The sequence below is a fragment of the Amphiura filiformis genome, chromosome 19, assembly GCF_039555335.1.
Source record: "Amphiura filiformis chromosome 19, Afil_fr2py, whole genome shotgun sequence".
Taxonomy (NCBI): Eukaryota; Metazoa; Echinodermata; class Ophiuroidea; order Amphilepidida; family Amphiuridae; genus Amphiura; species Amphiura filiformis.
Genome location: NC_092646.1, coordinates 8256388 through 8272536, shown reverse-complemented (window position 1 = coordinate 8272536; position 16149 = coordinate 8256388). Strand labels below are relative to the sequence as shown.

Below are 16149 nucleotides of genomic sequence, written 5' to 3'. Positions count from 1 at the left end.
CATAATCATGTATAACTCGAAAATGCAAAATTTGAATCAACTGAAATTTTGGGAATTACCTTTTTTCGTGGATATCTACTGAAAATGTCATAAAAAGAGGATGCTAGGATCACAAAATCCTCCTTTAATAGAGTATGACATGAACACAAATTATCACTTTGCATATATCAAAAACACTATTTCTTTTTTTGTAAATCAACCATGAATTATCCTAGCAGTTAGCTAGGATCATTCATGGTTGATTTACAAAAACAAAAATGTACTACTGCTTACAATGTGTTAGAAATGTCTGATGGGGTGCTGTATTAGGTCAAATACAGCAATTGTGGGAACCCCCATTTCATGTGCTGTTCAGTGGGGATCTTGCACCTGTTCTACTTTCATACTGAACATTTACTTGTGCAGCAGAATTGCTATGCCGATGACACCATTTTCTCTCATGTCCCAGTTTCCTTTGAAACGAAGTGGTGAAGTGAGAACAATTGTATTGGCCACTGCACCCCTCACTGTCACAACTCCAGTATACTTAATGACATACTCGTATTTCTCAACTTTGCTTGAATCATCTTTACATCTCATACAACCAATAGCTAAAGTAAAGCGCTTCCCATCATGACTCGTGGCTGGCTTGACTATGTACCTTTCGAAGATGATGTCCCCTTCATAGTCTGTTTGCAAAGTACATTGCCATTGTTTGTCAGGATTATTATCTGTGAAGTTTAGTTTTTGAGAGAAACCTACCAAGTCTGAAAGGTCTATTGGTTCCACTCTTGAATATATGTTTCCTGATCCCCCCTGACGAAAGTTGCATTTCCCAGTCATTCCGAATGGTGGTAGTAAGTAAAATCTTGGGTTGATGTGGGGGCATACCTGTGAGCTGCCTGTGCCACATGGGCATGTTACCTCAACAGCACCTTGCGACAATCTTCGCCTCTTGTTCTCTTTGGTTGCAATGTTACTCCTTGCAGCATGAACCTTGTAAGCTTCATTCAAATGTTGCTTAAAGTCATTTCTAGAGGCTTCAAGAGAATGGAGATGATCGATATCCATGTTATAAAATCTAACCAATGGCAGCAACCTCTTTGCCCACTTAACTTTGTCAATAAGATGTAACAAAATTAACTCAGTGCTCAAAACAAGCTCCTCCTGAATTTCTGTAACAGACAGAATATTTCTAACCTGATCAAAGGTCAACTTTTCAAAGATATTTGTGTACTCCTCTTTATACCAGATTCCTTCTAAGTTAGTCCTAATAGCACTGTAGCATAATGAAACCAAATCTGGTAGGAAGCTTTCAACAAATTGTAGCCATAGCAACCCAGCTTTCAAAGCATCACCATGGATACCTGTGAGGACATCTTTCATAAAGCCCACACAGTCATCCTTCAAAGCTGGTACATCATACTTGTCTGCCAATGTGTGAATACCACACACATTATCAATAGTCAGTGTTAGTGTCCCTGTGTACAAAAACTTCAAGAAATCAGAGAAAGCTGACTCTCCTTCAGGTGATTCTTCAAGTGTGATCTTCTTTTCTTCTGATTCTTTCCAGTTTTCACCCATCAACATAGTCAAGAAAACTTTACTCTGTGTTGCTAGGACAAACCTGTGTGCAGGAAATACCTGTTCTCCTACTGTCAAAGTCACATCACTGATGTCTGCATTGTTGAAATGCTCACCAATGTTGGCGACGATGTTGGTCTTGTGCTCAATGAACTCCTGTCCTGATGCTTTCCGTGCCATCTTGATACCAGGTTTAAATGGATGCTGTTTTGAAATCTACCTAAAAGAAATTAATCGAAGAAAAAAAAGTAATCAAAATTAATAATTAATGTGTTGACAATTTGGGTAAGGTCATGAGTACAGCATAGGCTGAAGGCTGCTTTTCCTTTGGCATCAGTGGGAGGCATAATGGCCAGCCATTCACGATGATGACAGTTGAAGTCTCCAACCAGAACACAGATGTTAGCTTTGGTCTTGGAGATGAGGTTATACAGTTGTTTGTCATAAAAAAAAAAAAGCGCAATGATTTATAGTGTGCTACGCACAGGCACGTGTAGACGTTGATCCACAAACGTTAGCACACTTTACAGGTTGTCACTGAGCTATGGCCCTCATTCCATAAACCATTTAACAACTCAGCGCACACCCTAGACAATCCACAATTGACCTACGCAGCCAGGATCAGCTCTCCGAGTTTTGTACGGGTTACAACAAGATAATTGGCAGTAAGTTCCTTGTCCAGGGGAATTTCAAGCTTTCAAATTTTCGTACAGTCTGGTTCCGATAGCCTTCTTTGGAGGACAGTAAACAAGCGAAAGCAGCAGGATGCAACTCTTAGTAAGGATTGTGAAGACCATCAGCTTATGCTCCTTGGGCTGCAAGTGGCAATCTTGTAGTATTGGGACCCGCCATGAGTACGGGTCCGGGTCCCGGACCATGAGTACGGGTACAGGTCCTAAGCCATGGGTACAGGTCCCATGTCATGGGTCCGGGTCCCAGTCCATGAGTACGGGCACGGGTCCAAATTCAAAATAGAGTATGAGTACGGGTCCGGGTCCGAAGCCACGGGTACGAGTACGGGTACGAGTATGGAAATTGGGACGCGAGTACGGGTACGGGTCTCAGTATGGGTACGGGCCATGGGTACGGGTATGGAAATTTGAACTTGTATGGGTCCAATTATGGTTATGAGTATAAAAAATTAATTTAAAAAGTACAAAAAGAGATTAAATATTGGTGGTCATGGTGAATCTAGTCTAAATGTGCTAGGGTACCATTATGCGTGGGAAATACAACCAATACAAGATATAACAGAAGAGGCTTTTCCATACAGTGAACAATAAACAAGAAATGAAATCCAATGTTAACATATATCTGCACAAGCGACTGATAGCCAATCTTTAGTATTGATGCTTTCAGGCTTAAAAATGATAGCAAGAAATGGAAATCGCCCCAAAGGAAAGATTTAAATCGTGAAATTGATCGCCACATCTCAATGGATTCACATTATCCTCCGGCGGAAATGTCAAACTGTCAATTACAACGTCTACTAGTGGACTAGTTTTTAAATCCACTCGCATCAAACTAATCAGAACTGTAAACTACAATTTTATCCAAGAAATTAAAAGAAGAAATACCGGTTCTAAATATTGCTTAGTTTCAATGATGCTTACCGATCGAGTCGCTTTGATGGTGTATTTCTGATCATTTTGCAACGTGGTTGAAAAATATTTCCAAGACGTGAGTATCGCCATTAGGCATGGGTAACCTGGATTCAGATTCAGATTCAACTTTATTTAGCCACGGTGGGCCCACTTCAACCCTAGGTTGTTCTTCCTTGGGGCCGTGGATACAAATTACAGTACTAACAAATATTTAACAAAACATGTTTACAAGAGATATGTTATACAAAATATCAAAAGAATTGTTAAGAGATACAAAAGATCATATAAACTTATATTAGGTTACCTTGTAAAACTGTTTACAAGCAATACTTCATAAAAATATCAAATGAATTGTTAAGAGATACAAAACATCATAAAACTTATAACATACAAGGGGAAATGAAAGAATTTATAAACTTATAAACAAAAACTGAAAAGAATTAAAATGAAACATCTTTCAGCATATTTTTGAAAGTAAATAAATTAGGTGAATCTGTGACCCTATCATCAAGACTATTCCATAAGATTGCACCTCTATATGATAAGCTACGTTTTTTGAAATCAGTTTTAGGCTGTGGGATGAAAACATTATTTTTACTTTTCCGTAAATTGTATTTATTATTAGAAAATGAGGAAACAGTTGAAAGGTAAGGGGGTGCTAAGTTATTCAAAATTTTATAAATCCAAATTGAGGTATTATACTGATGTCTGTGAGAAAGTGGCTTCCAATTGAGCTGATCTAGGACAATAGCACTGGAGGTATCCCATGGAGCTCCACAAATAATGCGAGCAGCTCTGTTTTGGGCAGAGGAAAAGAAAAAGGGCAACGAGCCCTTTTCTAGCAAAATTCAGGGCCAAAATAGTGTAAAATACAAAATTTTTCAGCTTCTGGCCTTTTACATTTACAACAATGAAGCCCTTTTTAGCTGGATAATCGGTGAAAATAGTGTAAAATACCATTTTTTTTTTTTTTACGCGCACATCATCATCACAATAAGGCCCTTTTCGGAAGCTCAAGACATACAGTCTCTATGTATTGTATGATGCAGCTGCAATTTTTTTCGTCTGTGCCCAAAAAATTTTATTTTGCCCCCCCGACCAAGAGAGCTGGCTACGCCCCTGGTGATAGCGAACCTTAAGTATAGCGGACCTTTATTGCAATTAGTGATAACGAACCTTAGAGATAGCGAACCTTCAATAGACATGATCACATTTTGAACATGTGAGGGCGGGCTTCATTAAGCTTAGTTGTGCACCAAGATCCTGTCTTAACTGTGTAATCCAATAGGAAAATGAACAAAATTTGGATTTTGACCCTCAAAACTCCAACCTAGCATGATTTTTAAAAAACTGCATTTGAATAATATTTGATACTATCAAGTAATGAAAGCCACATTTCATGAAACATTTAAGAAAGTTTTGTAAAATGGCCCTTCGTGCTCAAAAATTCAGCCATAAAATACATACACACATGTTATGACATAGGAAGCCATTGATAATGCTGGGACACACAATTTGGCCCATTTTCGGACATTCAGGCAAGCATACTTTTCCTCATAGGCCTACATACATGATTGACCCCTCATTTTTTAAGTTAAATGATTCTCTTTTTAATGAAAGCAATTTCAGATGAATTTATTAAATTTCAAAATTTTATGAACATGCATGCCTACCTTCAATAAATTAGTGATAGCGGACCTTATTCAAAATTCATAACCTTATGAATATGCATGATGCGTGTGATCCAATCATATTTTATTATTTATGAAACGCTTGAACGCAAATCGAGGTCATTAATATCTCACAATTGACCGCAAAATGCGTAATTGTTCCAATGTCGCACACAATTGACTTCTCGTGCGTTGCGGTATTGTGCGTCCAACAAACTCTTGTGGCGCTGGCTGCCGTATTTGGATTATGCGCTACCATATTTGCACAGATTGTGATACGCACTTTTGTTATTGGTCGTTCTGTTTTAGCCTGATCGATTTTTGGCAAGGGAAGATGTAACAATCATCTATTTTTATAAACTTTTGAGCAAAATTTTGTGTTATTTTGTAAGGTGAAGAGATTAAAGTGATTTATGAATGAGGTTAATAACTTTGCATCGGTAATATATGGGCATTGTGAAAAATCTAAACATTTTGCTTTGGTTCCAAAGGCAAAATGTTTAGATTTTCACAATGCCCTCCAAATAACCGATGCGCATTATTAACCTCTAATTAGTGATAGCGAACCTTATTTTAAATTAGTGATAGCGAACCTTATTTAAAATTAGTGATATCGAACCTTAGAACTAGCGAACCTTATTCTACATTAGTGATATCGAACCTTAGAAGTAGCGGACCTTTTTTTAGGTATAGCGAACCCTTTTCTCTATTAGAGATAGCGGGATTCTGATCTCCATAGACTTTACACGTTAGTGATAGCGAACCTTAAAGTCTTATTCAGAGAGTTCCCTTTTACAAATCAAGCGTACTGCTAGCCGTCCAGCGCGTATTATTTGCACACAGGTCCAATGCACACGCATGACGTCGCGCGCGCAATCCGCGTATACGTGATGGTTAAGCTGTCAAATGAAATCTGATAAGACTTTAGAGATAGCGGTCCTTAGAGATAGCCGGATGTCACCTGATTTAACCCAGTAATTCTCATTCGTTGTGCATGATGATTGACAGAATATCGGTGGCGGTGGTACAAAAGATTTTCAGATCTTTATTACGAGAAGGGTAAAACACAGATTGCAACTGTCCTCTGCTCTGACCCTGACTGACCTAGACCTGCACTGTTTACCACATCCACGTATGACCGACTGTCACAGTCTGACATGACATGACCGTGACCTGGTTGACGCGTACAAAACAGGAGATCGCAACTCATGAACTGTTATGGTCTTGTCCTCAGAATCGGTACACTATAGGTAATTTGTACATGATCATATTATATTATATTCATCGTCATGTTTACACATTGATTGTCATGTCATGAACATGGACTTTTAAGCTTAACAAAAAATTAGTGCACTGACTGTTTGACTTTGAGTTCTAAAACCTGAATATAAGAAATTGGCAAATCGTGCATACTTACCGTACCTTGTGCTGGAATCCTTTTTGTTGTAATGTCTGTGCATTTATATTAAATAATTTATTAAATTTCGGTTTCGTTTCCAAGGCTGGGTTCGATGGCGCAATCGTGGCGGAATTTGTCGGTATTGAGAGACTGTCACCCACTTCTTATGGGCGCACACCACCAAAATTTAAGTGGCATATTTTCTAATTTCCTGCAGACGTGAAAGATGAAGGTCGGCCGCCATCAATAATATTTTGGGACATTGATAGGTTTTGATAACACTTTTCAATCACGACACTAAAAATTCTCTGGAGCCCCCGTTAAAAAATATGACCACCCCTAAAAATCGCTCCAAAATCACCTAAAATATGTTTTAAAAGCAGTTTTTCATCGCATTTCAAGGAAATATTGTAAGAAACTCCATAATTCAACAGGTCCCAAACAAATTGGCATTGAAAATACATATATTGGTGAATCTCCTCACAAATTTGCAGAAGCCAGCAATTTCATTAAGGTGGATATTTCATAAACTCAATATAGCCATATTTTCAAAATGTCGAAAATGAGAAAAAATGCAAATTTTACCTAATTTCTAACTTAATTATTGCCTTTATTCAGGCTGAGTTTGATATGACCTTTTTAGATAAACATTTCCCATCCTTTGACTATAGGAAAATGCTTTTTCTATTGTGGGATCTTTTTCCAATTTGTTATGAGGGGTCTTTAAAATATTGCATTTTGCATTAGTTCGTAAATCAACAATATCAAAATGAGAATATTAATATTTTCTAATACTATGTACAATTTGTATTAATCAGAAAGAAAATATTATATAACATCAGTATGTAGATTATTAATAACAACTGAGTGCAAGTTTTTACCTAGAAGTGACTTTTTAATGTCCAAATATCCTATTTTTGGCTGTATTTGGTCAATAATTTACATTCATATATGCCTACATACATGGCACTACCTAACGGCGCGCTTGATTGTTTGAGACTAAACAACAGCGATATGGCCCAGCGTTTAGGACCGGCTGATCTGCGTAGGGATTTCAGTTGGAGAAATAATGGTATATGATGAAGAAATAGTATCACAAAATGTTCTGGTATAAGCGTGGTTTTCATGAATGAATCCCTAAATTAAATTTGATGATGCGTGAGAATTTGTTAGATTTTACTCAGGGCTGTCAACTTTTTGGAATTGCTTGGCGTGAGACAGGGGCGTACCGGGATTTGCCGACTCCAATGTTCATTTTGTACCATGATTATTTGAGCCACGGCGCTCGGGAATGTGAAAGGGGGGGGGTAGGAGCAACAAATTATTCATGAAGATGCGTGAGAATTTACTCATTTTCCAGATTTTTGCGTGAGATTTACTACCTTGGCGTGACCCAATGCGTGAGACTCACGGCCAATGCGTGAGAGTTGACAGCCCTGTTTTACTACATCCACTTGGTCCCATTACCATTTGGTACAATAACCATTTGGTCCTATTTACCATTTAGACCAAAACCCAATAGTCTAGGGACCGTTCACAAATACTTGTGGGGGGGGGGGGCTGATGCAAATGGCGAAAATTTTTCGGGCCACCCTTTACAGACCCTCAAAGGCCCCTCCCTTTTGACATGAAAATTATGGGTCAACCCCATAGAAACCTATTTCGTTTTAAAGTTTGGAGTGACAGATAACTCGTACTGGCCCATGTCCCATGCCTGTGGCACCCCCGGTGATGCATGATGAGCCTATACCGGTTATATTATATACCTTGTAAAGACCGGAAAAGAAGAACAAATAGCCCGGCAAAATGTCACTTTCAATACATGCAGGCCGCATATGTCTTCTTCTTAATTTTTTGGGTACACTATATTTGATGAATGTAGTATGTTTATACACGTGCTCGTCTCATTTACATATATTTACAGCCCGTAACCAGTTGTAGACGATTTTTTTTGATGAATTGGCAAATACACGACATAGTATTAGATTATAACTGGTTATTAGACCATACGGTTAATAGACCAAACGGTTATTAAATCAAAGGTAATTAGGCCATATTGTTAATAATACTAGAATTTACGCGGTTCATAATTAAGGTGGCCCCCACCCAAAGGTGTGGAAACAACAAATAATATGCAATATGTTAATAAGCTCATTAATATCAATAAAATATATGCAAATAACATGACACAAAACTATCCAGCACATCAGGCCACCATATACTACATGTATCACAAGACCAAGTTAGAAGATGATCGGTTGTTGCGTTTAAGCTGTAGAGTGGATTGATGAAAATGTAAGCAAAATATGCAAATCAGCTCATCAATATTCATTGATACAAATAACATGACACAAACTATACAGCACACCAGGCCACCATATCCAATCACCAAATCAAGTTTGAAGTTGATCGGTTATTGCGTTTAAGCTGCAGAGTGAATTAATGAAAATGTAGCTGCAAAATGTAGGCAAAATATAAGCTCATTAATATTCATAAATATGCCAATAACATGACAGAAAACTATACAGCACATCAATCTACCATGACCAATCACCAAACCAAGTTTGAAGTTGATAGGTTATTACGTTTAAGCTGCACAGTGGATTAATGAATTTGCTTCCGCCCGGACTGCCAAACAAAGAAACAAAGAAACAAACAACCAGTCAACCATTTGGATGATAACATAAGCCCCACATATATGTGGGGGCCAAAAATATTAGACCAAATGGTTATTAATCTATATGGTCAGTAGACATACTGGTTAATGGACCAAACAATATTATACTAAAATAATGGACATTAGACTATATGATTATTAGACGTGGTAATTATAGCCTTTCTGGTACTAGACCTTTTGTATATACAGACTTGATATTTAGTACGGAATATTTTTTTGCAAAATTCCAAGACTGGTCTGGAAGGGGTCTGCATAAACCGCACGGGCTAAATATTAATCGGGGTGTGTCGGGAGATGGTGTAACATAATTTTTTGACAGAAAATGTGCTTTCCAAATTCCATTAGTTTACATTATGACGCTCATAATGTAGTGAATTATCCTAAAATTGCGGTTTTAAGGAGACTGAATTGGATTTTTGTGGGGGTACAATTTCTGAATGTGAGCAACATCATTCTGTTATTATCAAATTTATTGAGGTTTAAGGTGATGTTTACTGAACCTTAATACCAATAAGTGTTCATCAGAACTGAAATGCACTTGTAATTTACCAGTTTTGGAAGTGGGAGGAGCTTTAAAAATATGGCTCTTAAAAGTGGTACGCACTCAGAAAGTTTGAATGGCCCCTTACAATCTTACTGTACACAAAGAAGCAGCGTGAGTTCATTGGACAACCAGAAATCCATGCAGTTGTTTTTGTACCATAAGTTTATAACATTTGACCCCCGGGGTCATTTAAACTTTCTGAGTACGTACCACTTTTAAGAGCCATATTTTAATCTCCTCCCATGTTCAATCACAAATTTGTACATTGCAAGTGTATTTCAAATGTGATAAATGCCAATTGCTGACGAAGTTTAGGAAATGTCACCTCAAACCCCTATACATTTGATTTTGATAATAACAGAACAATTTTGCATAAAGTCCGAAATTCCAGCCCAGTCCTCGAATTTTGCGAGAAAATATTCCATACTAAATGTCAAGTCTGTAGATAAAATGGGTATTAGACTAAATGGTATTAGACCAAATGGCAATAGATCTGACACCTGATAAAGTCCCCTAATCGTGAGTCAATGAGATATTGTAACGCATACATCATTACATGTACATATTCACATCCAATTTTAGACAATGCTTGAAGTACCTGTACATGTTATTTGATAAATAACTCATATTATCAAATTCGCCTTTGAAAAGAAATGAAAATTCCATTGCATTGGTAGTAGATATTATATGAAGTATGGCGTGGTGTTTGTTTTGTTTTGTTATAAATGTGTTGTTGTTTTTTGCCTGATCTAACAGTTAACTAAATATTAGTAAATTTTTATTTTAAATATGATTTATTACCTAAACAGTGTAATGTTGGTTGCAAAGTCCACTTTCGAAAATATGTTTAAAGACACAAATTCCTTGCAAAATACAAATTCCATTAAAAAAAACACATTCTGTTATTAGAAACATATTTCTAAAATCAGCAATCAAAATAAATATCATATCAATCTAGGAAACCCCAGTTTCATATCATTAGTTAGCAGGGAGATTCATATGCAAATTCCATTAAAATTAACAAATTCCACTATAATAAAAGAGCAAAATCCACATGAAAATAGTTATCAAACTTAAATCAATAATAACCTTGGTTGAGAATTGAAGCCGTATTGTGAATGTAAAATAATTAGTATGTTTATACATTGGAAAACGTTAATTGAGTCTACAAAAACCCAAAAAACGGAAAATCCGCCAAAATCAACAAACTCCCCTGCAGTATAGGAAAAAAGTCCCACGCTAATTTAAACATATTTCAGAAGTACAACATGTTGGTTATATTATCCAAAAGGTTTGAGCCAATGTTAGCCTGAATATAGCAGAAAATGTGATTTGAAAATGCTCTTTTTTCGCTACTTTCAAAATTATGAAAAATCCTGTTTTTGCCCAAATTCCACGATGATATTATGTAATTATATCAAAAGAAATAAAATTTTCTGAATAGGTCATCTTATAAAGCATAGTTCAAATCCAATATGCTCAACTTTCTGTTAGACCCAGGTTATTTCAAAGGACATTTTCATGATGTCAAATGTTGTTCATTTTTAAGCTGTATCAATTCTGAGGCAGGTCAAAAGAGGGCCAATTTTAGGGGGTCATGGAATTTCCCCAGGGGGTCACCTGATTTTTTACTATCATAGTTGTGAACCATCTGACCTAGCTAGACTACATACCAAATATCATTGGATTTGGCTGACCTTCATCTTTCAGCTTTGTGTACAGGCCGCATGGTGCTTAGAAAATATTCCACTTAAGTTTAAAAATTATTTAGCTCAATTTGTAGACCGAATTTGCCGCCCCACCAAAGCATACCAAAAAGTGTTAAGGGTGTTACCAGTGGCTGATCTAGAGCAGTCAGATGGGGGGAGCAGTTTTGGAATAAATAAATAAAATGTAAGAAATGGCCGCAAAGCGCCCGTCGCGCTTGCGTGACCGTGATGCAGAGGGGTGTGCCCCCCTCAGAAGTTAGAAAACCTTTGCAAAATGAAGACCTAATTCAAGCCATTTGGCGTTCTATTTTTGCAATATTATTGTGTAAAATTTTAAGTTTGAAAAGGCCAAAAATTTGCAAAATGACGGCCCAATTGAAGCCATTCGTAGACAAGTTTTGATCTTTATTGTAAAAATTACCCGGTATTGGAAACAATTAAACATAAAGTTAATTTGCGCCAATTGAAGCGACTTTTTTCACTGTTATTGTATGAATTATTGGTTTTAAATCTTCCGGGTCATCGTTGAACGAAAATAAGTCTTAATCAGCTTTAGCTTAGAAAAGCTACGTTCACCACTGGCAACAGATACGGGAAGGGTCAGAAAAATGCTGTTTCTCTTATTTTTCTCAGGTCTCCCTTTTCCTTTTCCGCTCTGTTTTCTGTTTCTCTTTTCGCCCCTTCCTCCCATTTTTTATTTTTATCCGCCTTCATTTTTTCTTCCCTTTTCTTTCTCCATTCCCGTTTTTTCCCTTTTTTTCGCCCCTGTTTTTGCGCCCTTCTGCGCTTGCCACCCTAGGCGACCGCCTTACCTAGCCTATTGGTCGGAACGGCCCTGCATGCAAGTGAACATTAATACCACTTGCACCCACATCTCATATGCACAGTTTATCCCTTACATACCCTGCATGTGTCTTGAATAGCTATTGTATCCCACCAATAATTCCTAATATCTCATACCCTCGTTTGTATGCCTTTATCTAATCCTGCTCCCAATGACAAGGGCTATTTAGCCCATTTGATATGGCAGTGAGTCTGTTCAGTTTAGGAAATTTTTAGCCTTTTTTATTAAACATGTTTGCAATTGGCTGACAATACACATAACTGATTGGTCAATAAAAGCTAGGCAGGTCACTTTGTTCAGTATAATTAGCTATAATTTGTTTACTTTGTGATTAGGCATATCTCTCATCTGTATAGAAACCTATAGAAAACTATAGCTGAATAGGTGATTTACTTCAGAAAAAGTTCAATATAACTACAGTGCACACAATTAAGTCCATTCTCTATACTAGTAGGTATGTCACAGTGGCTGCACAATAATTCTGTCATACTGTGCACGCATACATAACAGTGAATCAAAAGCGCAGCGGATCAAAGTTGGCCAATTTTTGAAAACATACATGTCAAAAAACGATTTCCTCGTTATGTTTCATTGATCACAATAATTTGTCTTTTTAATATATGGTAGGTGAAACATTTCCTAAATCACTATCTACTCCGCCGAAATTAAACACTGCCTAGTTTAAGAGTTAAGACCTGTTTTATGAATTTTTTTAGATCGTCCATAAATCAATAAATATAGGTCTCTCGAAATAGAGGACCTAGTACCACCGGTCTGAAATACTAGTGTTTGTTATCATGTATTTTTTTCCCTTGGACAATGAGTGAAACACTTCCCTATACCAATTGAAATCTCGGTGCACTTAGGCAATTAACTGCAGTTTCTTTATTCAACATCACAGCAGGTTCATATTTGACAAAATCATGCTGTATGAATAAAACATAAATAAAACATTGAAAAAAGTAAAAATTACATATGCCTAATTAACATAAGAATGGCATAAATATATAATTAGATGTAATTAGCTAATTTGCATAATTAATGACTTTTTGTGTATTTTTGTTACCAAATGAAAGAACTTTGGGTACTTATGTATGTGCAAAAAAACCGCATCCTCATATCATGTACGGTTCTCTGTTGGCATTATTTTTGCATATTAATTAGCTGGATTTAGTCATTTTTAAAGCTTTTATTTGTCTGCAGATTGGTCAAAATGGCTAAAATTGTATATTTGGTGGATTTATTACATTTATTCGAGGAGAGATTTTTTAATCTTGTTTTCTTTAAAGAAGTCCGGAAAGATATGCAATTAATCTGTGATACTTAAATCAATGCTACCTTTTCAAGTAAGTGTCCGAATAAGCATTACAAATCCCAAAAATTACCATTTTGCCATTTATAGCAATTTGTGGCAGGTTTTCACCCGATTTCCGGGTATCTTCAAGTTGACGTTACATCACTTTGCATTATCCGATTTCAATTCTGTTTTTTGTTTTTTGAAGCATTCATAACGATGATTCAATTAAAAGCGTCAAATAACATGTTTCTGCTGCGCTTATTTTTGGGGTGATATACCTAATACTAGTTAATTGAATGTTTATTGACTCTTTTAATAACCAAGCAATGTGTGTATAAAACATATATCCAATGTATAATATATACAAAATAATAATTGGTGTTCATAAAAGCTGGGATATGAGACAAATATCCCTGATAAAAGCTAGCATGACGAACATATTGCCGAAACACATTAGGCGATTTGCTTCCAAATAAAACTTCTTGAACGAGGCGTCCAACACAAAATAGCATCTGATGGGCTGATTCAATGTACATTTTGATGTAATTTTCCTTGCAGTAATAGCTAAATTTGTTTCCTGTAGGTGGCTTAAAACCTAAATGCAAAATGAGATTTTTTGAAAATTATTTTTCAAGTCAAGATGCATAAAGTATCATTTATGCCTCAAATCACTTATTTCTTGTCAAATCAGTGTAGAGTAGGTCAGTATAATGAATATTGAAAGTTAGACCAAAGTAGCTCAAAGTACATCTGATCTGTGAACTTTGTCTTTTTTAATGACAAATTCTTGTTTAGAGTTTAACTTTAAAGTTATTTTCTGAGGAGGACGCCCCTCAATTTTGTATAACATTCTATTTTTTACATAATTTTACAAAAATCAAGACCGTAGGTGCTGCAGTTTTGTCAAAATCCGACATCTATTTTTATGGAAATGTTACAATATGGCTTCAGGTTATACGATGTATTGTTGGTCAAAGCAGCCAAAAAATGTTCATTATCTGAATCGAATCAATATATTATTGAAAAATAACACTTCAATCTACAAATCATATACTTTGAATACCTGTTTAATTTATTGCTATTAATGAGTTGTGTACATTTTACAAAAGTGTTGTTGTTTCAGCCCTCTTTACAACATAACTCAAGAACCACAGGACCTACAAAAGTATAACTGTGATATTTGAAATCTTCTACACGCTCGTTATGAATTGAGCAATTCAGGTTTTGCCAAAGCTCGCTAGCATTCGTAAGATGCTGTGAACTACCAAATCACAGCAGTTTAAAATAATTAATAACCTTAAAGATGACATTCCCATTAAAAAAATTCTTAATTTGACTGGTATTTGATTGTGGGATTTAAGTGGATTTAACTTATTAAAAGGAGGTTTATTTAATCAATAATTAACAATTGAACTATGATAATCCCTATTCAATCCTTTGTAAGGCAGGAAACTAATTAGCCCATTACGTACTTAGAATAGCAATTTAGCAAAAATATGAAGGTATCACTTACAAAATTATCCATATCTTAAAGTACTGATGCTTGTATCCCGGGCTATGTATATAATTTTGGTATCATGTTAAAGCTTATTGTCTATTCCTTGATTTTTATTCAAATCATGAAATGTCAAAAATGCGACTTGTTCCTGGTTTTGTCAGAACGGGTCACATATGTGACTATTATAAAGAGCCTCCTCATCTCTGTTCATGGTGTTTGATGCTCTCTTGAGTTTTGTCCTTATCTAGATTGATTCTCTGATACTGTCAGGTCCGTAAAACATAGTTAGTTTTGACAAGATGAAATGTATATTCAAATATGAGTTTCTACAAAAGCTTACAAACCTAATGAACCTCTTCAAGAACTATAAATACAAGCTAAAAAGTTTGGCTAATTTTACATTAACCCTACCGGCACTACCCCCAGGGCCACTCATGTATGTAAGTTGTAAGCATCCATGTGAATTGACTTTCAATAATGACCCTACGCGAGGATGTCAAAATTATGTCAAACTAACCCAAAACAAGGATTTTACTCAAATGAAAATACCCTAAGCGAGGAATTGGTTTGAAATTTGCCCCTCAACAAGAAGGGACATTATAAAAGCAACCTAAGCAAGGAATTTGCCCCTAAACAATGATAGACATTGCATGTGTCGCTACTATGAGTGTCATTCAGTGATGATGATCGGCTATTAATGGCGCTGTTTATGTCCGCTCCAAATTTTTTTTTAATCTGGCTTGAAAATCGTTCCAAAACCAACCACTCTTTGTGTCGAATAACTTGATAAATATGTCCCCACTAATGGCAGTTTATTGGGTAATTTAAGAAACTACCCAAAGCGAGGACCGTTCTTAAAAAAAAACCACCCCTTCTTCTAGTAAAATCTAGCAGATTCGCGTGGATTCTTGTTTTGCTTTTCAAAACCACCATATATTCGCATTTTCTTTCATGCGGATGCTTACAAGTATAATTCTGAGTGCCCCCTGCTGAATTATAGGCCTCTATGAACTACTTTATTAAATCTATATTGCGGTACTTATGCCTTGTAAGTTACGATTGATTTCGAGACTTACAAATATTCATAAAGTTGAGTGAAATGGACCCATGTTCACAGTCAGCTCTCATGTTACATTTTAAGCAGGGGTCGCATTTAAGGAGTTTTCGCGTCCAGGGACTCCAAGACTTATTTTTTGATTTTGCCCATTTTGAACTCCTTAAATCTCAAGTTGAAAGTGACCAAAGGGTCCGATAAAAACTGTATGGACTCCTTAATTTCACGATGCATGGAGGCAAAGATCATCAATTAAAAATAAAAAAATAAAAAGATCAGTAAATCTTTTG

The 16149-nt window shown here is 36.2% G+C and overlaps 1 protein-coding gene across 3 annotated transcripts; it reads right to left on the bottom strand.

Annotated features, from left to right (window-relative positions):
* Window positions 1–326: 326 nt before the first annotated feature.
* On the bottom strand, window positions 327–6364 carry LOC140140261 (BTB/POZ domain-containing protein 17-like). 3 transcript variants are annotated; one of them, XM_072162050.1, is made up of 2 exons: window positions 6255–6364; window positions 327–1783 (listed from the first exon to the last, which is right to left on the bottom strand). In XM_072162050.1, exon 2 carries the CDS (start codon window positions 1741–1743, stop codon window positions 394–396), a length of 1350 nt encoding a protein of 449 aa, XP_072018151.1. In that variant the 5' UTR covers window positions 1744–1783; window positions 6255–6364; the 3' UTR covers window positions 327–393. The 3 variants fall into 3 exon arrangements, with proteins under 3 accessions (XP_072018151.1, XP_072018153.1, XP_072018152.1); XM_072162052.1 differs by having other exon boundaries at window positions 327–1779; window positions 6255–6362; XM_072162051.1 differs by having other exon boundaries at window positions 6260–6342.
* Window positions 6365–16149: the final 9785 nt, after the last annotated feature.